The following is a 22,433-nucleotide window of genomic DNA, read 5'->3' as shown; positions in this document are numbered from 1 at the left end:
TCCTCAGAAAAAACGGCAGGAAGAGAAGAGGGGAAGTAGGCGGAACTTGTCTCTTAAAGGCACCTTTGCACCTGTGTATAGACCAGGGTACTTACTGTCTGACATTTGTGCCAAGTCCCCAAGGGGCAGCGACCAGATTTGCCTGGATTACAACAACTACCACAACTACCTTGATATAGCCAAAAGAAATCGGGAGGTGGTAGCACACACCTTTAATCCCAGCACTTGGATAATTGTTTCAAGGTTGAATTTATCCCCCAGAATTCTTTAGTAACCACTACATTAGCATGTACTCAAATATTGCCCCACATAAAAATAAGGTTTTCTGCAATTTCAAACAAAATGACTACCCTACCTCAGAGGTCCAGGCCAGTCTGGTCTCCAGAGTGAGTTCCAGGAGAGACAACCAAGGCTACACAGAGAGACCCTGTCTTCCAAATCAAAACAAAATAGTCTAAAGAAACTAATTATCAACATAGCCACACTGCTTGGAATGTATTCAAATGAAAAAGTTTAGGATGTAAATGCCTATTTACACAAAGAACTCTCTCCATGCTTCTTTACCAAGTGCTGCAGTCACTGTTCCACTGTGGTGGAACACCACAAAGTGTTTAACTGGGGGCTGGCTTACAGCTTCAGAGGCCTGGTCATTAGCATTATGGCAGGGAGCTTAAAAGCACACAGAGATGGAGCAGTAGTTTAGAGCTCTACATTGGGATCCTCAGACCAAGAGACCTAAAGGGCCTGGCATGGGCTTTTGAAACCTCAAAAGGCCACACCTCCTAATCCTTTCACACAGTTCTGCTCCCTGGTGACTAAGCATTCCAACAAGACCATGGGGCCATTCTTATTCAAAACAGCACACCAAGTAACCCAAGCCACGTTACACATCAAGTCTGAGTAAGACATTTATTAGAACCTCTTTCAGCTTGAATTAGATTATATCTTTGTAAACAAATATATTTTACTCCATAACAAGCAAAAGGGACTCTAGATTACCACTCCTTTTTGTGAGGACTGCTTCTAGGTCAGTTGGGAAAGGGCACCAGACAAGATAAAGGGCTGATTATTCAGACTCAGCTCAAAGTCTGACACTAAAAAAGGCAGGGATAATCACTACTTTGTTACACATGACCTTTGACACCCACCATGACACTAGTTTCCCAAGCAGAGTCTGCAGTTTCTGACAGCCACTTACCCCAGTGGCCACCAATCACCTGTTTTACTGACTACCACCACTGGCTTTCAGAACAAGAGGTACTCAACATTATTGGAAGGCATGTATCATTAAAAGTACCCCCGCTGCCTAACAACCAACAAGCAATCAGCACTGCAGATTCCTCAGCACTCAGCTTAAGCTGCCATGTGTGTGGTTTTTTGACTGTAATTTGACTTCCTTTCAATTTTTCTTGAATAAAACCAGAGAAAACCAATGCTTATTCCTTATCCAGTCCTGCTTGTTTTATAAGCTTAACTTACAACCTCAAAGGAATTAAAGCTTTTACTAAAAGATTTAAAATCACAAAAATAAAGTTTAACCAGTCCTCAGGGATTTGAAAAACTCTTTCCTAACTGTAAGGGGACACCTTCCCAAAACATAAGGTTTCTTTCCAAGAGGCTTCCAACGGGGCTATAACGACACTCATTTCATGAGGACTGCCACAACACGTAGCATTTAAGGGAAATAAAGGTTAAAGCACTTTGCATACTATTTAGTCAGCTGACCCACCCTCTGCACTAACCATCTAAATAAAGTGCTGCTCTTTTCTTTTCTGCTTACTAGAGAGCTAGAGCTTTTTGTAAAATTAAAAACACCAAGGCTTATTTTCCCTGGTTCTAGATTTTCAGTTCAGAGCTAATGTCTTTTATAAAAATACCAGTAAGAAATTATTACTTTATCTTAAAAATATGATGATATAAAAAAAGGAAAAAGTCACAAACCCTGGAGAACTGAGAAATATATCTAAATGTTAAGTCCCGGTTTCAGAGTATAATTACTGACTATAAAGCATCTCTCTCAAGAAAGTGCTCAACAACCCCCTACCCTACCGCAAGAGCGATGCTGGTTTGTGAAATCTGAAAAACCAATAAAAAAAAACAAACCAAAACAAACAAACAAAAAACAAACAAACAAACAAAAAACCACCCCTGCACACATACAAAACATGGGTCCTCCACAGCTTTCAAGAAACAAACTTCTGGTTGTTTTGTCCTACTTTCTCAATTGACACTGATCACTGTATTTAAAATAATCACGACTTCAACTCAAGATACTATATTTTAACACAGAAACAATGAATGAACTTATGTGAACATCACATTTTATACGGTTTGAAACACACACACACACACACACACACACACACACACACACACACGCTTAGTGAACAGATTATATATTTCACGTAAGACCCTGCTCCTTCACTTATGCCCTCTGACGACTGAAGCGGATGTGCTCAGACTGCAGACCGGCCTCCACCGACGGGCCCTGTGCTGGACTTGCAGACACTCTCCACTATGCACAAGATTAGGACAACAGGAGGCAGGCACATCTTGCTTTCTGGTTCCATGAGCGGGGTGTCATTATCACAGACTGCTAGAAAAGGCTACACATGACAAATCATCACATGAAACGGAAACAGCACTCACCCCAGAAAGCTGTGTCTACCCTAGACACTGTGATCTGACTAGCTCTGCTAAATTTTCCAAAATGAAAAGATGACCATTTTCTCAAAGACCAGAATTATAAAGTCACTTTTCATCCATCTTTGCAGACCCAAGTTCAGTGAACTTTGATTAGAATCATAATTCAGTCGAGTGTTCAGGACTACAGAAGTCATCTTGAGACTTTCTACGAAAGTATGTACAGATCTTCCTCATGGAGCTGGGAGTAATGGTGACCTAGAAGAAAATGGAGAGTTAGAGACTTCCCACATTAAAGTTCCAAATTATCTTAGCAACTGTCTAGGTTATACCTGCCAATCTCTTGAGCAAATCAGCCCCTAAAATGATAACACAGATAGTACTTTGACACTATTTTTCAATAAAGGAACATTTTTCTGATAAAGAAACATTAGTTGTATATGGTGGCATACTCCCATAATCTCAGCACCTGAGGGACTAAGGCAGGAACACAGCGAGAACCTGCAAGTCAATAAAATGTAAAAACAAACAACAAAAAGGAAAAAACCCAAAATGATTAATATTAGCACACTATTCTTAAAGCTCTGAGATTTACATTATTAGTGAAAATTATTTTCACCTCACCCCTGGTCATAGGGGTTAAACTGATGACAAATTTTTTGGCTAGGAACAAAGAGTACTTCTTCATTTAAGAGAAGGAGGCAAAGAAACTTTGTTTTCCTTCCCATTTTCTGTAGCAAAATTTTGTTTCAGCTTGCATACTAAGTAGCCTTTATATATTCCTCAATTCCTTTCCTAGAAGCACAGGCTAGGCTAAGGACACTCAATGGGCAGGACACTCAGCTCACTGGTACTGGCCTAAGGACACCTAACTTCTGCTCCTAATTATGGATGTGTTCCCACCGTCTTCCTCAATTCAGAACAAGAGCTTTGTGGGTCACAGTGGAGTTGAAAGTCCCTCCCTCCCTATAACTGCACCCCGAGAACAGCAGCACTCTATCCCTGTTGGTGTCCATGGCTCACTCTATGATCAGCTACGTCCATCTCCCCCATTCTAAGTCTTGCACTTTCTGCAAGGCTCCCTTATTTCTGCCACAATCTCATTTAAACATCATGCCAGTCAATGAAAAGTGAGTCTTAAAAAGAGGTAAGCAGCATCACGCTGAATTGCTGAATGTTAAGAGAGCAGACACAAGTATTCAGGATACTGGTGTATGCAAGACAATCACAAACTTTGGGGAAAAGCCACAAAAATTAAGGAATCTGTAATTTAATTGTTTTGAAATACCTAAGCTTCATTTTGATCATAAAATGCAAATACAAGCTGAAAATCTACTTATGGATGTTGGCCAAGTTTTCCCTAGAATATCAGCTTTACCAAAAAAAAAAAAAAAAATACCGTCTACCAGGAGACAGAGGTATTTTTGAACTGACACCCTGGATGGTGAGAAGAAGACAAAGAAAAGAAAGGCTTAGGTAAATCAAGCAGTAAGACCAAGGAGAATGAGCAGATGAAGGGTTTAACGGCTGTCAAAGTTGATCTGAGTCCCCTTCCAATGGGACACACATCCTCCCACACTGAAGGCTTACCGGGCCTGGTGACGTCTTTCCACTCTGTCTCCTGGAACTGGGTGTCTGGGATGACGGACTTCGTGGAGATGAATTTTCAGCCTTCCGTTTGGCTGCCATGGCCAACAACCAGTTCTTATTCTCTGGGGAGCTATTCTCTTTGCCCACCATCTCAGACCCTTCTCCGCAAGGTCGCAAAGGAAGAGGCAAGGTTCCACAGCCTTCTGAAGCATAAGGACTGACAGGAGAAGGAGGCTCTGAGATGGCTGTACCAGTGCCTTCAACCTTGCTTAATTTGGCAGGACCTGCAGCGTCCTTGCTAAGGGCTTCCTGGTTGCTGGAAACGCAGCACAGATCCAAGTGAAGACTCTCCACTTGGCCGTCAAGCTCAGTGACACAGTTGCAACTCTTCACACACTTTTGCTTCACACCCTCCAGACAGCTTGAATCTAGACGCCTCTTCACTCTATTTCTAGATTCAGAGCAAGCGCCTGCCTGTGATGACTTCTGGCTCACAGGAATAAGGGCTTTTCTTGGAGATGAGATCTTTGTCTCAGAAGCAGGTGGAGTGACAGGTGGTGACGAGGAAGGTGTTCGGGTCACCCAATTTCTAAGAGACATCTTGTAAGAGGAGAGTGGCTTGGGAGACACCGACGAGGTGGCGCCTCTTCTGCCGACTGGAGACCGGGTCTTGGCAGGAGTGGACTTGACTGAGAAGGTGGGGGTGTTCGAAGGAAGAGGGAGGTCTCCAGCACAGCTAGGAGTACAAGCTGCGGCTGATGGAGAGGAAGTGGACGGGTTGCTCTTGGTGCGGGGGGCTTTGGCAGGAGTAGTCTGGCTACTTGCTACCATTACTGAAAATGAAGAGGAGCATGAAAATGAGAAAGAAAATGATGTAAAGTACTTGAGTGGTCACCAAGGGAAATTATATCTAATATTGTCTAAGCAAGTACCTAAAATCATTCCATTTCTCCTATACCCTTTCTCTAACTCCCTGTTCCCTAAACACCCTGAAGTAAGCATACACTTGCAAAAACTAGGAAAATCAACTCTTTAAAGCGCCAGCAGACCACTTCAACAGTGCACGGGACACACAGCACACTTCTAACTTGCTATACAAAATGAGATCAAAGGGCATGTAGTGCTTCATAATCTTTTACACCTGTGCTTTCTAGTGTATGAATTTGAGGATAAATGTGATCTTTGGCACATGTATACACTATAGAACAATTAAATAGATTTGTCATAATCCATCACCTCATAATGATGAACATTTAAAAATCTATACTAATTGTAGTGAGCATGCTGATGTATATTTATCCATAACCCTTTCCATGCTCATGTATGTGCACACACAAAATTTTATATCCTTCAAATAACATCTCACAACTGGCCCTTCTCACAAGCTCCTAATAATCACCATTCTACTGTATGTGTTTCCTGAAACAGTATCTGACATGTAGTCCTTCCTGGCTGCCCTCAAACTCAGGTATCGTATCCACCTGCCTCTGTCTCCCAAGCTGTGGGATTAAAGGTGTGCATCACTACACTCAGCTCTCAAAACTTTATGTGCATGGGTGTTTTTCTTCATGTATATTTGTGAGCCCCATGCATGCACCCATGTGGAGGCCAGAATAGGGTGTCAAACCCCTTGGAACTGAAGTTATAGATGGCTGTGAGCCACCATGTGGGTACTGGGATTTGAACCCAGGTCCTCAGATAAAGCAGCTAGCCAATGCTTTTAACCACTGGGCAATCTCTCCAGCCCTCTGTTGTTACTGTGTGGCCCCGCCCTGCAGTTGGACAAATTGTTCAGTGGTTAAAAACACTGGTTGCTCTTGCAGAGCACCTGAGTTTATTTTTCAGTATCCATGGTGAACCCATGTCTGACAGCTTATGACAGCATGTAACTCCTACTCCAGGATCTGACACTTTCTTCTGGCCTGCACGGGCAATGGCACACATGTGGTATATACTCAAAGAGACAAACACATAAGTAAAAATAAGTCTTAAAAACAAACGTAAAGTTTCTCATCTTTATGACAGAAGTACTTTAAGGGGGGAAAAAAAGGACAGGGTTTCATGCCTCCAGGATGGCTTTGAATTCTTGATTCTCCTGCCTAATTCCAGTTTCTTCTTTAAGTTCAGTGTTTTTGAATTCTACATAGAAGAAATATCATACAGTATACTTCCTTCTTGTGCCTGATTTCTCTCTCTCTTTTTCGAGACAGGGTTTCTCTGGTTATCAACTCTGGCTGTCCTGGAACTCACTCTGTAGACCAGGCTGGCCTCAAACTCAGAGATCCCCCAGCCTCTGCCTCCCGATTGCTGGGATTAGAGGCATGCACCACCACCACCTAGCTGTGCTTGGCTCTCTTAATGGTCTAACTTTATTCTTTATAAAGGCTGAACAGTCCAGGTAGGATAGAATATACCTGGACTCCCAGCATTTATAGGCTGAGGCAGGAGGATTATGAATTAAAGACTTGTCACACAGTAAAAACACAGACTCAAAATATCCGATCCCTCCTTCCAGTCTAAATTTGTAACTAAGCAATATTCTACTGCTTATACACAAGTTTCTCTATCCCTTTTGTGGTCACACATGCCAATTCTGTGCTTAGACATTACACATGACCCGCAGTGGCTAGGTGAATGCAGACACCTCTTCCACACAGTGACCGTCTCCTCTATACACCCAAAAGCGGGGTGCTGGATCGCATGAAAGTTGTCTGTCATTTGCAGGAGTGCCTGTCACCTCTCGTCTTCACTTGTTTGTGACAGGGTCTTACTTACCATGTTCCCAGATTGATCTCAAACTAGATACTTTCTCAGGCTTCTGTGGACAGGTGTCTAACACCATGCCTTTTTGATACTATTGTAAGAGGGTATTTGACACTTTTCTACATGTCTTTTGACAAACTTTTACCGACAGCTTTTGCTCATTTCAGATTTTCTAAACTTCTGGAAGAATTCACTTGAGACCCTTTCTCAAAAGGAAAAGAGGAAGAAGAAATATAACCCACCCTTTACTGTATCACCAGCACAGTAACAGACCTCACTGACACTTCTGGGAGTACACTAAGGAACTGATGCAATACAGCATCTAACATGTACCACAGTGCATGGCAACAGGAATTCAGGCTATTACAGCATAAGTGACAATGCCTTTGCTGTAAACTAATTTGAAAGTAAAGATGCCCTCACAGGGTTTTCAAACAGTAGCACACAGACCTAAAACTTGGCACAATCAACTCAGTATGTGACTTGGATCTAACCATTCACCCAACTCATGCTTTTGCATCTGTGAAGTGAAAAAATTTTCCCTACAAGAAGCGATCCTGTTGAGATTATTAGGCCTCAAAGGCTTTCCAGATTAATTTAAAAATAGCTACTAATTTGTACAAATCAAGGAATACCAGAGGACATTCAGAACCCAAGGACTGCTTCTGGAAGAGTCACGCTTGTGGACAGGTCTCCTGTGTCCTTATTCCATACACACCAAGTATTCCCTGACAACTCTCACAAATGTTATGTTTCTGTCCTCTCAAACCCTAATAGCCAACATGTACTTTCCCAGTTATTTTTGAGCTTTCCAAACTAAATAACAGGAAAGGACCACTAATAGACTCTGGGTCAAACAGTTTTAATTACTGAATTGCATCTACATGAAGTAAACCTGACTGACAGAAAATGTCATCTGAGCCGGAGATGCTCAGGGTTGGGAGCTGACTGCTTTTGTAGATGACCTGGGATCAGTTCTGAGCATCCACATAACACCTCACAACTGCCTGTTGCTCCCAGAGCGTCTAAGCCCCCTCTTCTGGCCTCTTCAGGCATTGCATGAATGTAGTACATGGCTCTGTAACTTTTTAGAACTCAGGTGCAAAGCACTCTAACCATGTATCGCAAAACTACCAATGCATTTAACGACCTACCATTTTCTATTTCATTTAGGAACACTAGTGTTTGACAAGCCATGTGTGAAGTCTGACCACACATGGTGGATTGAGCTGTTGCTTTGTGTAAACGGGACAAGGTAGACAAGCTCTATCATGCACGGAGCTCTATCTCTGTTGGGACATCAACCCCTCGCTCTGGCTGTTTTTAGATGTGTTTACCCTGTATACAGTGTTCTGTCTGCATGTCCACCTGCAGGCCGGAAGAGGGAGCCAGATCTCATTGCAGATGGCTGTGAGCCACCATATGGTTGCTGGGAATTGAACTCAGGGCCCTTGGAAGTGCATAGCCAGTGCTCTTAACTCCAGCCTTCACTCTGGCTTCTTCAAGATACTCCTTTTAAAGACTTACAGAGTACACTACTCTTAAACCTGTAGCTTCTTTCTGTTCAAAGGTTAGCCATTTGGTCAGTACCTTCAGTCTTACACATAATATTGCTTTAGGGTCCTGCAATAGGGAGGGACGACTCACCCTTTTTCTCAACAGGCTGTGCACTATTATACCCCGCCTCGGTTCATGTGTACTTTTGGCCCCTTCCTTGTTAGGCAAAAATTCCCATGTTTCAAGGATCCAGTAACCCCTTATTCATATTCTTTTCCCAACACAGCTACCCTGTCACAGAAGCCATGGGTTTTCAGAGCCTTTCACGAGTGTAGCCAGAAGCAATGCTTACAGTAGCTACTATACAGTTTCTGCATCTGCTTCCTAAGCTAGCCAGTGAGCCCAGGAGGGGATAAGGATTTAGAGTTTAGTAAGGAATTAAACAATGTGAAACGTCAAACTTCACAGCTGCTAACAATGAGGTGACGATAGAAGCATTAGGAAACTGAAAATAATTATCCTACTGTCTAATCAGATGACAACACACACTTGAGTTTGAACAAGAGTTCCTTATCTTTGCAATTAGGATAATCATCCTGTCACTCAATCCCTAGACCATAGCGTCTCAATCTTGGCTACATAACAGACTTACCTAGAGCTTTATGAAAATACAAACACCTGACCTCTACACAAAATTCATGATTGGCAATGTATAAACTTATCAAAAGCTCCACAGGTGTCTCTGATGCCCAGCCAAGACTGAGACCCTCACCAGCGCTGTGAGATCTCCACTGACACAGTGACAGCACAGTAAGCAGCAGAGCAGGTGCTGGTTGAGCAAAGTAGGTCAGAGGGAAAAGGGCACGCCTTGCAGATGGCATAAAAAAGCCAGAGAGGGCCTGACTGAAACCAGGACACAAATGGTCAGAGCATCATAACCAGAGGAAACAGATGAACACAATTATTAAGAAATGGCACTGTGGTTAATAACAGCCCATCTGTTCTGGAAGCTGGCTTACAGGGTCCAATGGCAAGGCCATTAGCCTTTGTCACCTAGGTCAGGTCGTTACTTGGCAGTGCTCTTTGGAGTAACGTTACCACCACCTAAAGGTGGAGACATCACTCTCACCATCCCAGGCTGGTCTCAATTGGAACGTCCCTGAAGGGCCAGCACAGCAGCCTGAGTCTATACTGCTCCATGGCTGGACTAGAGGCCTTGAGCTCTGGCTCTAACTACAGCTTCACACTGTGGAAACTTCACCAAAGTTTAAGAATAAAGTCGCAAATTCCACCCAATTTAACACCATCTTCTCCTGACCTCCCTTTGGATGTAAGATAAAGCCATGTTACATCAAAATCAAACTCTAGCTTCCTTCCTAAATCTGCAGCAATTCTCATCTAGGTTTAGACAATTTAACTCCATCCTGAAGCCTCAAGTAAAAACCCCAAAATCATCCTTTAAAAATCCACCTTATATTTTACATGTGATCCTTTAGCATATTATTCTGTGGTTCTTTCTTTCTTTTCCTTTCCTTTTTTTTTTTTACGAGACAGGGTTTCTCTGTATTGTTTGGAGGCTGTCGGTCCAGCCCGGCCTCGAACTCACAGAGATCTGCCTGCCTCTTCCTCCTGAGTGCTGGGATTAAAGGCATGCGCCACCACCGCCCGGCCTGTGGGTTCTTTCTTATATCCACAATTTAAATATTTATGAAATTTTGTTAAATATATTCTCTTTTTGTTTTCTTGAGACAAGGTCAGGCTAACCTCAAACGCACACTATTCCCGAGTGCTGGGATTACAGGCATGTGTCACCACACAGATTTTGATGACTTCTGTCATGCATGAACTTCATTTTCCCTCTGTGCCTCACTGGCTTCAGCACTGGCCTTCTAGAAGAAGACATGCCAGGCGTTCTCTTGTAGTATCTTAGTCTCACCATGCAGTCTGCCTAGAGCAGCCTTCCAAATACCCACACGGCTCAACAATTATTTCCCCTCCCGAAGTCCGTGAGGCCTCTCTATTACAGAGACATTTGACAGCACATTTCCATTCTTCTCGCTGGCGCCTCCTGTTACTTGATGCCAATTTACTTCTTTAGATTACTTACTGCCACTCATGAGTAAGATGTTTATATCTGAGATCTGAATCTTCTGTTTATTGCTAAACAAAACTAAGAGTAAGCAACACATGACAGTCTATGAATATTTACTGACTAAATACATTGCTCTTTTTGAGCCCCTTAATGACAAAGAAGTGGTCAGTTACAGAGGACAGTTCTCTTTAAGAAATGCCAAGATGGTGCTTCTCTTTGAAAATATTACAAAACAAGGGCAAATCTAGCCTCCCAAAGTACATAGTAGGACTCAATCTACCAAGGAAACCAAGAAAACCATGGAAATGCATGCTATCCTTACCTAGGCCAGCTTTCGCCTCCTTTTTCTTCTGAGAAGTCCAACCCACTATGGAATGTTTATCGCTCCCCGGCTTCTCCTCCAGACCTCTGTTCAAGCGCCAGATTTTTAGTGTGTTATCATCAGAGCAGGTAGCAATCTAAGAACCAGGAAAACAATGATAAGTTTCAAAGATTTACAACAAAATCAAAAGTAGCTGTGCCCTAAAGACTCATGAACCTTGACTTACTTTGTCTGCTGTAACATAGCACAGATGACATCTGAAAGGTCATCTACCTTCACCTCGGTTTAGAGAAACATTCTAGCTTTACAATGACCCAAGCTTCAGTTTCTTCTTTAAAGTGTATTTTCTACTGAGAAACTTATTACCAGTAATTCTTTTTTAAGATTTAACTTCATGTGTTTTGATTACACATGTGTATGCCAGCAGAAAAGAGAAAAGAGCATCATATCCTGTGGAAATGAAGATGGTTGTGTGTGCTTGAAACTGAATCTGGGTCCTCTGCAAGAACAGCAAAGGCTCTCTCCAGAACACTATCAATTCTCACCTAACCTATAGCTTTATAATTACAGGTTCATTTCCTTTTCGTCTCTGAAGCCAGGCAACTCATGCCTTTAACACTTTTTATATAACCATATGTAAGTAAGATTCCTTTTTATCGCCGGGTGGTGGTGGCGCACGCCTTTAATCCCAGCACTCGGGAGGAAGAGGCAGGCGGATCTCTGTGAGTTCGAGGCTGGGCTGGACCGATAGCCTCCAAAACAATACAGAGAAACCCTGTCTCGTAAAACCAAAAAAAAAAAAAAAAAAAAAAAGAGATTCCTTTTTATCTCTTTGTGTGAAATGATTGATTAGTACATACTGTCACTATTCAATGTCTTCTAAACTGTGCATTGCTAAAGTGATGAGAATATTCTCAGATCAGACCTAGCCTGTAACTCCAGCAGGCCATGACAAGCAATGAACCCGTTCCTCTGAGATGCTTTTTCAGATAGGTAAAGGAGCAACCCAGGAAAACAAAAGTTCACTAGGCTCAAAGAAGTTAAAAATAACCTTTGCCCCTTTAAAAATATCCAACCATTCCTGATCTTGGTCCCAAGCCTTTTATGGCAGAGAAAGCCCAGCTTGAAGAGCTAGAGGCCAATGGCCACTGATGCCAGAGCTGTTCCCCAGCATTTGTTTATATAATTTCTCTATTTCAGTCACTACACAGAAAGGAAAAAAGAACACATGTTCTTTTAAGTCGTGGCCCCCAAGAGACTGGCAACATTTTCCTTCCCTTACTGGGAGGCCAAGAGAAGACACACATATTTCACTTCTCAACAAAAAATGTTGGAACCCCACAAGTGCTATAGTGACAATAATTGTATTTATAGGTATTTTGATACATATGGTCCTTCACACCCATGCACCTCAGACAGGGTTTCTCTGTGTAACACTCTTTGTTGTCTTGGAATTCATGCCGCAGACCAGGCTGCCCTTGAACTCACACCACCTGCCTCTGCTGTGCTGGGATTAAAGGTGCGCATCGCCGCCACCACTACCTGGCTTCCTTTACATTCTTTATCTCATTTAAAAGCCCTTGAAAGCTGGGCACAATGGTGAGCACCTGTGCCCTAGCACCTGGGAAGCTAGGGCAGAGCAGGAAGACAGTGACTTCAAAGTTCTGAGCTGTAAAGCAGCAAGACGTTCTTTCTCAAAAACAAACAAAAACCCACAAAAATAAAAACAGAAAGAACATTCCCCCAAAACCCAAGCAAACAAAATATGATGGTGTATCTGATAACCTGTGTAAAAAGCAGGCATTCCATTAAAAATGACATGGGATTTTGGAGAGAATGTCACCAGGATGTAATTACAGACAAGAACAACGCTGGAAGTATATGAAAGTGTCAAATGAAACCTGTTCTTATGTAAGCTTATAAAGAAGAGCTTTCACGAGGCTAAGCAAAGAAATGCAATAGGGATACAAACAAAACCTAGGACAGATCCAGCAGTTCTGAAATACTAATAGTATCCAACGCCATGCGTAGACTAGACAGTTTCTGAGATAACCTGCCCCGTTAGGCCCTGTAGCACTGTCAGATGTTACTGTCAATAGGTAGAAAGGACAGAAACTCACTTTTTCATTTTTCTTCTTATTGAATTTCCATTTTATTAGATAATTTTCTTGACTCCTCACACCTTCATTTAGTGCTTTGAGCTTGGGAGGGTCGTGTGAGTGGGGTATACATGGGTACACAGAAGCCAGAGGAAGACTGGGTATGTTTCTCTAACTCTCCTCCTAATTCCCTGAGACAAGGACTCCAACCAGACCAGAACGCACCCACTGCTGCTGGGCAGGCTGGCCGGCCATCAGGCTCCTGGCATGCCCCTCTCTAACTCCAGCAACAAGGTTATAGATGTGTGCAGGTACCCTAGCTTCTTAAATTTGGGGCTGAACATTTGAATCCATGTCCTCATGGTTGTACAGCAAGTGCTCTTACCCACAGAGCCATCTCCCCAGCTACCTGTTATGTTGTTAAAATCTACTTCTAAGTGTGTGGCATGTGTGCACACCTAAGCCGGTGAGAGCAGGCACACATGGAGAACAGACGCACTGGCTCCCTTGGAGCTGCAGTTGTGGGCAGCTGCAGCCGCCTGATGCTGATGTGGAGGCTAGGAACCAAACACAGGTCCTCTTCGAGCCGAGCCACCTCTCTAGACTTTCACTTCAGATTTCACTCTTTATTTTTAAGAAAAGGAATGACTACAAATCCAACTTTATTCCACTGTATACAATAATTCCTCATATTGGGGAAAAGGTGTGTGTGATACATACCCCGGATTCTTCTAAATGTCTAAACATAAAAATCTGTATTATTTTCAAATAAACTTTGGGAAAATGTACAAATTTAGAATCCACTTTTTAAAACCAGTTATGGAGACCATCCACAAACCTTGGTGAAGTCCGATGGACACCAGCACACAGACGTGACCTCTTGAGAATGACCCAGGAGCACAGTAGGAGGGTGCCAGGGCATGGAAATCTAGTCAAAGCGGAGAGAACATACAGTACAACAGGGTTAGTCCCCACAGAGGTCTGGAATCTCCTTACCGGATGTCTCAGGACTTTAGGGTTGTCAACAAAGGTAGAGTTGTCTACTTCAACAGTCAAGATTATGAGCCCAAACACAAGACAGCTCCTTCAACTGAAGTGCCATGATGGCACTGTCCCTTGGCCACTGAGCTTTCTGGGCTGAGGTTCAGCTCCAGCCCTGTTTTTACTCTGTGTGGACACGTCCAGATCTTCTATAATCAGCCACTTCAGGACTATTAAATTAACTGAACCCTGAAGGCAGATGAAATGGACAACCAGCTCTTTTAGAATAAGGACAGCTCCTCACCACCCCCGACGCAAAACACACTATGACCAAAATCCAAAGTGTCATCCTTTTACTTTGAATGGGATAACCTTCAATTTGAATGGAGAGACAGCTATAATTTGTAATTTTTCATTCAAACGTTTCAGTTATTTTGTATGAAGGACAATTTAAAATTACAAGTAATTTTACCACATTTTAATGTGTTTAATGTATTGAGGGGTCAGATTATGAAATACTATGCATATCACTAAGAATTCTATTTTCAATCATTAGATGTCCAGGGATAGGCACTTGATAGCATTGTACAGCCAGTTCATTACAGAGCTATTAACACCTTTTACAGCACACAGGAATGCCAGCATAATAAGGAGTGCAAGCTCACACTGCTATTCTTAGTACACGTATTTGAAGAGCAAGGAGCTTAGAGAACGCAGTCTCTATTTTCCCAAGTCTCTGAATCATGGATCATTTGCATGAAGTGAAGGCAACTTTAGAAAGACTATTTCTACGTTGACTAAGCCAGCTGATCAGATTCCCCAAATTACAGCTGAGACTCAACACTGATTCATGGGTTATCTGACTCAATCATTGCTACCTGGCAAATGTGCAATGATTAAAATGGCAAAAACAAAGGACAGAGTTCGATTTGCCTTGCCATTCCTCAGTTCCCGTATCACAGTATCTAGGAGAACCTGTTGGGGAAGTCCTGTGTATATGTCAATAAAGCACTGCTGGCCAATAGGGAATCAAGATAGGTGGAACTAGGAGTCCAGGAAGACTCTGGGAAGGAGAAACACAGAGAGTCAAGATGTAACGCCATGGGGTAGGAAGCCCGGAAACCTCTCCGGTAAGAGAAATACTTAGATTAACAATTATGGGATAAATACTTAAGTCAGAGCTAGCCAGTAATTAATATAGCCTCCTGTGTGTTTATTTGGGACTGATGCGGCTCTAGAACCAGGCTGGCGGGAAGGCTTCTCACAAGGAAAAGCTTCCCTTTACAAGAACCTAACTGATTATACAAAATACTAAAGACTTAGGAAAAACCAAGTACCCGCCAACAGAAACGCACCCAATTCTGCACTTTTCTACAGGGCTGCAAAGAAAAAGACCCCTGTAGAAACTTATAGATAGTAAATAAGCAGTATTAAAGCCATAGTCAGCATTTATTCACAGAATTCATAAATCAGGCACTTTATATAGCATCAAAAAACTAGGTGGAAGATACCTCAAAAAAAATTGACATATAATTAGGTATCATATGATCTATCAACTCTATTCTCTGGTATATACCTCCTCAAGAGATTTGAAAACATGCTCAAGCAAAATACACACAAATGGTAACAAGAGACTTTTAGTAATAGAATAAAAATTCTGAACATCTAACATGACCATTAGCTGATAAGCAGATAAAATGTGGTTGGCTTATTAAAATAGAATACACTCCAGCATTTGGAAGGGTGAAGTACTGTGCAACAAGCGGAAACCTGAATAATATACTAAGGTCACACACAGAATTTCCTGTGGCTTTGGAGGTTGTCCTGAACTGAACTAGCTCTTGTAGACCAGGCTGGCCTCAAACTCAGAAATCCGCCTGCCTCTGCCTCCCGAGTGCTGGGATTAAATGTGTGCGCCACCAATGCCCGGCCTCAGAATGCCATATATTATTATGTGATACTATTTACATGAAATGTCTCAGAGAAAGAATAGACAACATGGCAATTGTTAGGGGATAATGTGGTTTCCTTCTGGTGTGACATTCAAGCATTAGATAGTAGGAAAGATTTGCAGAACAGTGATCATACTGAACTGTACGCTTTAAATGTATTTGGTGATGCTAAGGAATCAAATGCAGGGTATCTCTCATGCTAGGCAAGCCCTCTAACCACTGCACCACACTCTCCACTCTTAAGGAGATCTTTGCATTTTCTTGCAAATGCAGGCTTGCCCTGCCCAGGCTCACCTCAAACCTGAAATCCTTTTGTGTCTAATTCCTGGGTGCTGCAATTACAGATGCACACAACTATACCCGACCCCTAGATTCTGTTTTAATAGAAAGAAGGGACAGAAGCCAATTGCTGGTAAGTTTTTTGTGAACTTTGGTGACAGTTTTAACAGCTCAGGACTATCTTAGGTAGAACACTTACTTTTTGACTACTTTAAATAAGACCAATTTTTCCTTCATGAAACCCAGATGGCTTTGAATTCATTTTCATTCCAGATTTCAATTTATTATAAAAAAGTTACCATCATTATTTAATTCTTAAAAAGCTTTCATTGAGTAGGAAGAAAATGTTTTTAAATTAAAAAAATAACCTAAACATTTTGGGGTGTTCAATACAGAAAACTGCACTCTTTTACACATTCTACTTTTTATAGAATGTTTAAGACACAGGAATCCAAAAGTCAAACTATGAGGCACCTCTTGAAGTACATGGCTCTAACCTTTAGACCTCAAGAGGCACTTTGCGTACTTAAGCACACGAAATTCATCAGCACTTTCCCTCACAGAATCTCCTTACTCTGCCCGACTGGAAAGCAAATCTAATCTTTATTTTTGCCATGAGATCATTTACACTTCCTAAAGTGTCGGGCTCAGTGTCCCGCCAGTCAGCAGCAGGATGGCCGTGCCAAATTAGTTTATTTATAACCACTTCGGTACTATTCAGGGCTGTTCAGAGACCGACGGGAGGGGAGGTGGAAGCATGGGTGGGACAGAGGGTAGGAAATTCAAGAGCAGAATGCTCAATGTTTGTATAAGTTTACAATTTTGGGTTTTAGTGTCTATCATGAGGATTCTACAAAAAAAAAAGGGGCCATTCTCTTTTGTCAGAACATAAAACTCCTTGTTCCTTCCTTTAGCACAGAACAGATTCAATATGAAAGCCTACTCTAACCCAAAGAGACACCTCAGCGGTCTGGACACTCAGCTTACATGAAATCCCATTTAAACTCCTCTTTTAATAATGGAAAGGAGAAACTGAGCCACCTTACTGGGCAAATTCAATTTTAGGAGCAGTAAGCTTGCCAAGGTCTCAAATATCAGGGCCTGGACACTGAGCTATGTGTGGACAGGCAGGAGAACATGCTGTCTAAACCACGTCATTCAGTGGTCACATGCAACCACGCCTGGGAATTCAGTTAGGGTCACCATAGATACTGTGGCCACAGATGAGACCTCTAAGAAAAGGATCCTGTGCTACAGAAACTTTAAGAATGGTCAAGAAGACCCAGATGTATATATTTAGTTATATACGTAGTCATATGTACTTTATGGAACTAGCAATCCTATTATATTATCTCACATGTGTAAAATTGTAGTTGGTGTTTTCTTTCAAGAGAGAATGACACAGACTTGTGGAATGAGTAAAATCCTGTAACTATGTTGGGAATTAAAGTAGAGAAATAAAAGTAGTAAGACAGTGAGGAAAGAAGAAACAGAAAACACAAAGAATAAAACTTTCAAAGTTTTAAATATAAGAGAAGCATTTATAACTAGCAATACACGCAGAAACAGTTTAAACACTCCAAGAGTACAGAAGGTAGGTAGAGACAGCAGTGTGTGATTGTTCTAAACACACCTCCCCCGGACGAATCCTTCTATCTGTGGGGAGTTGACACCTTACCTTCCAAATATAGGCAGCTTCATCACTTGAACCACTGATTAAAAACTGGTCATCTGGACTAAGACTTGATTTTACATAAAAGGTAGAGTTCTGGTGTCCGTTGAAGACAGCCACTGCCAGAGGAGAAAAACAAATTACTTGACTCTTAACATTTCCAATATCCCAACAAATGCAAATCACACACACACACACACACACACACACACACACACACACACACACACGAATCACACAAGCATTATCACTGCTTCAACTTGCTTTCAAAATAATAGGGAGCTAGGCGCTAAAAACAGAACGAAACACAACATAAAAATGAGGCTTGTGTGTCAGACCCGATCTATATAGCGAATTCAACACAGACTATTTGGTATCATGAAAAAGAACGCTGAATGTAATCCTATAGCAAACGCAGACTGTGTCCATATCCCTATTCTGTAGAAGGATTTTCTCCATTGATAAACACACTGATCTTATTTCTCCACTGACCGAACTTCTTGAGGATACATCTCCCTTCTTTCTAGACCTCAGCACTTTAAACAGAATGAAACTCCTAGCATTTGCTCCCGAAAGATAAGAATCAGTGAAAAGAGTCATTTGAACTCTGGCTGAGACTCAGGCAGGACAGGAAGGACCTAGAGGGGCGCAATGCTTGCTCATCTGTAAGCCACCCAGTTTGGGTTGGGTCTCACGACTCACGGAGAAAGCAAGTAATCACATCTTGTACAATGTGCTCGTGAGACTGCTGGCCTCAAAGCACTACAGAAGATTTAAAGACACGACTGGGGGTGGGGGAAATATAACATCTGAATGCTTAACAGGGAAGGAGGCAGCAATAGCTTTTGCTTAAGTGCTCACAGAAATCCATTCTATTTTCTAAATAGAAAAAAAACCTTTTAAAGAAAAACAAAATATGGTTTTGCAGAGATGGCTCAGAGTTAAGAGCACTGGCTACTCTTCCAGAGGACTGGAATGCTTCCCCACACCTAGGCCCATAATTGTCTAGAACTCTGTAGCATATATGCAAGACAACACTCATACACACTTTAATAAAAATTCTATCAAATATTCTCTATATCAGAAATTTTTACTATAAAAGTAAAGTTCAGCACAAACCAATTTAGATATATTATAAACTCACTAGGATAGCTTGGTGGTGGTGGCACATGCTTTTAATCCCAGCACTTAGGAGGCAGCAGGTAGATCTTTGTGTTCAAGGCTAGCCAGGTCTACACTGTGAAACTCTGTCTGAAAAAGCAATAAAACTAATACCTAAAGCAATAAAAGAAACTCTAAGATAGGCTAGGCTTGGTGGCACACGCCTTTAATCACAGCACCCAGGAGGCAGAGGCAGTCGGATCTCTGAGTTCAAGGCCAGCTTTATCTACAACACAAGTGCCAGGACAGGTTCCAGAGCAATACAAAGAAAACCTGCCTTGAAAAACAAAAACAAAAAACCCTCTATGATAAAGACCTACATAATAAAGAGGCTCCTTCATTCTGAACACTTCTTCCCAACAGGAATTATTCAGATTATTCATCGTTTGTGCTGAACTATGAATGGAAAATTATAAACTGAATTTCCTACTAATGCTGTTTTTTATTGCCCTCTGCTGGTCTAGGAAAAGCTGGTATGAAGCACATTGCAAATGTTTCAAATACAGCAAAAATTTTCCTAAAATGCTCCAATAGCTTTAATTACAATGACTTCACTTTGGTTTTTTGTTGTGGTTTTGAGGTGGAGACAGGATCTCATTATGTGACCGTGAATTCCTGACCCTCCTGCATCAAGTGTCCCACACTTTGGTGTTATAAGCATGTACTACACCTGGCTTTGACTTAGTTCTTCTGTGCTGAACTGGGCATGGGAAAGAGCTATTACTTAGTATATTACAATATTATGAGTTTAAAAAAAATCATTCAAACATGAAATTCTGGTCCTTCCCAAAGTCTTAAAAAGGCAAGTAATTACCAGATGCTTTTTATACACATATTTAGTTCTCTCTCTCTCTCTCTCTCTCTCTCTCTCTCTCTCTCTCTCTCTCTCTCTCTCTCTCTCTCTCTCTCTCTCTCTCTCACACACACACACACACACACGCACACACACACACAGACACTCTCTCTCTCTCTTCATTTTTTTTCACACAGGGTCCCTTTATTATGTAGCTCTGACTGTTCTCAAACTAACAGAGATCTGCCTACCTCTACCACCTGAGTGCTAGGACTAAAAGCATGTGCCACTACACCCAGCTGGCATTCTAAAAACCAAATCTATCCATGAGAACAATTTAAAAAGAACAGAAAAAGGTTACTAAATTATTAGCAAAGGTTTAATGGCAGAATGGCAAACTAAAGACCCTTTCAGTGCTACAATATAGGAAATATACATAAAATAGTATACACTTGATAGTCTTATCTTGTGTATGTGTCCTGTATACACTGGAGGCCAGGTAATGATATCAGATGTCTTCCTCATTACTCCGCCCTCACCCCTAGACAAGTCTCTCACTCTCACTGAACCTGGAGCTTGTCAATCAATCCCATGAGACTACTTGGCCGACAGGCTCCAGAATTCTCCCACCTCTGCTTCCCCAGCAGAGACTGTATGTGTGCACTGCCATGCTCAGCTGTCACGTGGGTGCTAGTGATCCAAACTCAGGTCTCCTGTCTGAGTGGCAAGCACTTTACCAACTGGGCTATCTTTCCAAGCTATAGCATAGTTTTCCTTTTCTTTTCCTTTTATTGTATGGTACCAGGGATTGAACCTAAGACCTTATGCACACTAGCCAAGCACTCCACCACAGAGCTGCATTCCCTTGCTGATTTTAAAGGTCATACCAAGTATAGCACCTCTGAAGATAGAATAATTCTGGAAGATGGCTAGGGGAAATATTTGGAAATTTCTCTAAAAGCATAAGCAAATACCAAGTTCCATAGTATTTGAATATTTCTTGTTCTTGGACCATTTGGGAACCAAGCAGCTCTGGGAATGTGGTGTGGAATTCAAAGATTTTTTTTTTTTTTTTTGGTTTTTTGAGACAGGGTTTCTCTGTATTGTCTTGGAGCCTGTCCTGGAACTCCCTTAGTAGACCAGGCTGGCCTTGAACTCACAGAGATCCGCCTGCCTCTGCCTCCCAAGTGCTGGGATTAAAGGTGTGCGCCACCAACGCCCGGCTGAATTCAAAGATTTTTTAACCAAACTACTAGACTTTGAGGAAGACTCATGGCACTAACACATACATAGATTGCCCAAGTAACTGGTTATTTAAAAAATGCAATCTGCAACCCCTTACAGTGTGCTTTAGAAACTTTAGTTTCTTACAACAATATTTGCTAGTCTCAGTGTCTATTCTTTCTATTCCTTTAAAAACATTTACTTACTTCAGTATGCATGGGTGGTTTGCCTGCATGGTTGTGTACCTTGTGCACGCCCAGCTTCCTACACAGAAGCCAGAAGAGGGCATCTCTGATCCCTTGGAACTGGGGTGAAGACAGATGTGAGCTGCCCTGCAAGTACTGGCAATTGAACCCGAGTCCTCTGCAAAAGCAGCCAGTGCTCTTAACTGCTGAGTCATCAATCCCCCCCACCCCACTGCACCCAGCCCCCTAATTTTATATTCTTGAGGGAGAGGGAAAAATGTACATTAAGGAAGAAACACCTCTGGAGATAATGGTCTTCACCCAACATTGAGAAGGCAAAAAACTATCCGGGAAGTCTGTAAAACTCAAGAGAAGTTTCCTTTATTCTCAAGTTTATTAAACAGAGAATCAAGATAACTATAGGGGCTGGAGAGATGGCCAGTGGTTTACGGCACTGGTTCTTACAGAGGACCCAGATTTGACTACCAGCACCCATTTGGTGGCTCACACCATCTACAACTCTAGTTCTAGGAGATCTGATTACCGCCCCCTTCTAAAGTCCACAGACTTGACACATAAGCAAAACACTCATACATATAAAATAAATAAACCTTAGAGAGATGAGTGATAACCCCAAACACAGGCCAAAGAACGTGGCTTCACTTGTGCGACAGTCACAGGAACATACACTTAGTAAAACACCAGAGGAACTAATTAATAGGATGGCAGTCTTCCCTCATGTGGCTTGTTTATTTTAGGAAAACAAGACAAAGAAAAAAAAAAGAAGAAGAAAAAAAAGAAAACCACTACTGAATTATCATTAGCAGAAAAGCAACTATTAGTTTCCTGTTAAGAGAATCTGAATGACTACTATCTTACCTGGAGAAGTTTTTAAGCCAGTCATATTGAACATATAGATGTTGTCATCTGTGCAGTTGGCAAATAAAGTAGAACCAGTAGAATCTAAAACCAAACTTGAGTACCCTGGAAAAGTTAGTGAATGTCCATGAGGTTAAACCTTGGGTACAAAACAGTTCATGCCACAAGATAAGTATTTCTTATATAAAAATCAAAACAATATTAGGATTTTATCTTTACAACCATATACTTTGTTTTTGAAGTCTTTGCTGAAAATCAGCCTGGTATTAAAACAATTTTTTTTAGTTGAAATTCACACTTT

General features: G+C 41.8%; 1 protein-coding gene across 2 annotated transcripts in view; it reads right to left on the bottom strand.

Annotated features, from left to right (window-relative positions):
- Positions 1–895: 895 nt before the first annotated feature.
- The window catches only part of Dtl (denticleless E3 ubiquitin protein ligase homolog), a 37,117-nt gene continuing 15,579 nt past the window's right edge, over positions 896–22,433 (bottom strand). For both annotated transcript variants that reach the window (XM_005082871.4, XM_040738419.1), the window contains exons 10-15: positions 22,133–22,237; positions 17,897–18,009; positions 13,845–13,934; positions 10,908–11,043; positions 4,234–5,066; positions 896–2,901 (exon numbers count right to left, since the gene is read on the bottom strand). In XM_005082871.4, the coding sequence (XP_005082928.1) occupies positions 2,803–2,901; positions 4,234–5,066; positions 10,908–11,043; positions 13,845–13,934; positions 17,897–18,009; positions 22,133–22,237 (1,376 nt within the window). In that variant the 3' untranslated portion in view covers positions 896–2,802. The remainder of the gene's footprint in view (positions 2,902–4,233; positions 5,067–10,907; positions 11,044–13,844; positions 13,935–17,896; positions 18,010–22,132; positions 22,238–22,433) is intronic.

Source organism: Mesocricetus auratus, unplaced genomic scaffold, assembly GCF_017639785.1.
Source record: "Mesocricetus auratus isolate SY011 unplaced genomic scaffold, BCM_Maur_2.0 Super-Scaffold_100676, whole genome shotgun sequence".
Taxonomy (NCBI): domain Eukaryota; kingdom Metazoa; phylum Chordata; class Mammalia; order Rodentia; family Cricetidae; genus Mesocricetus; species Mesocricetus auratus.
This window is presented reverse-complemented; position numbering and strand designations above follow the sequence as displayed.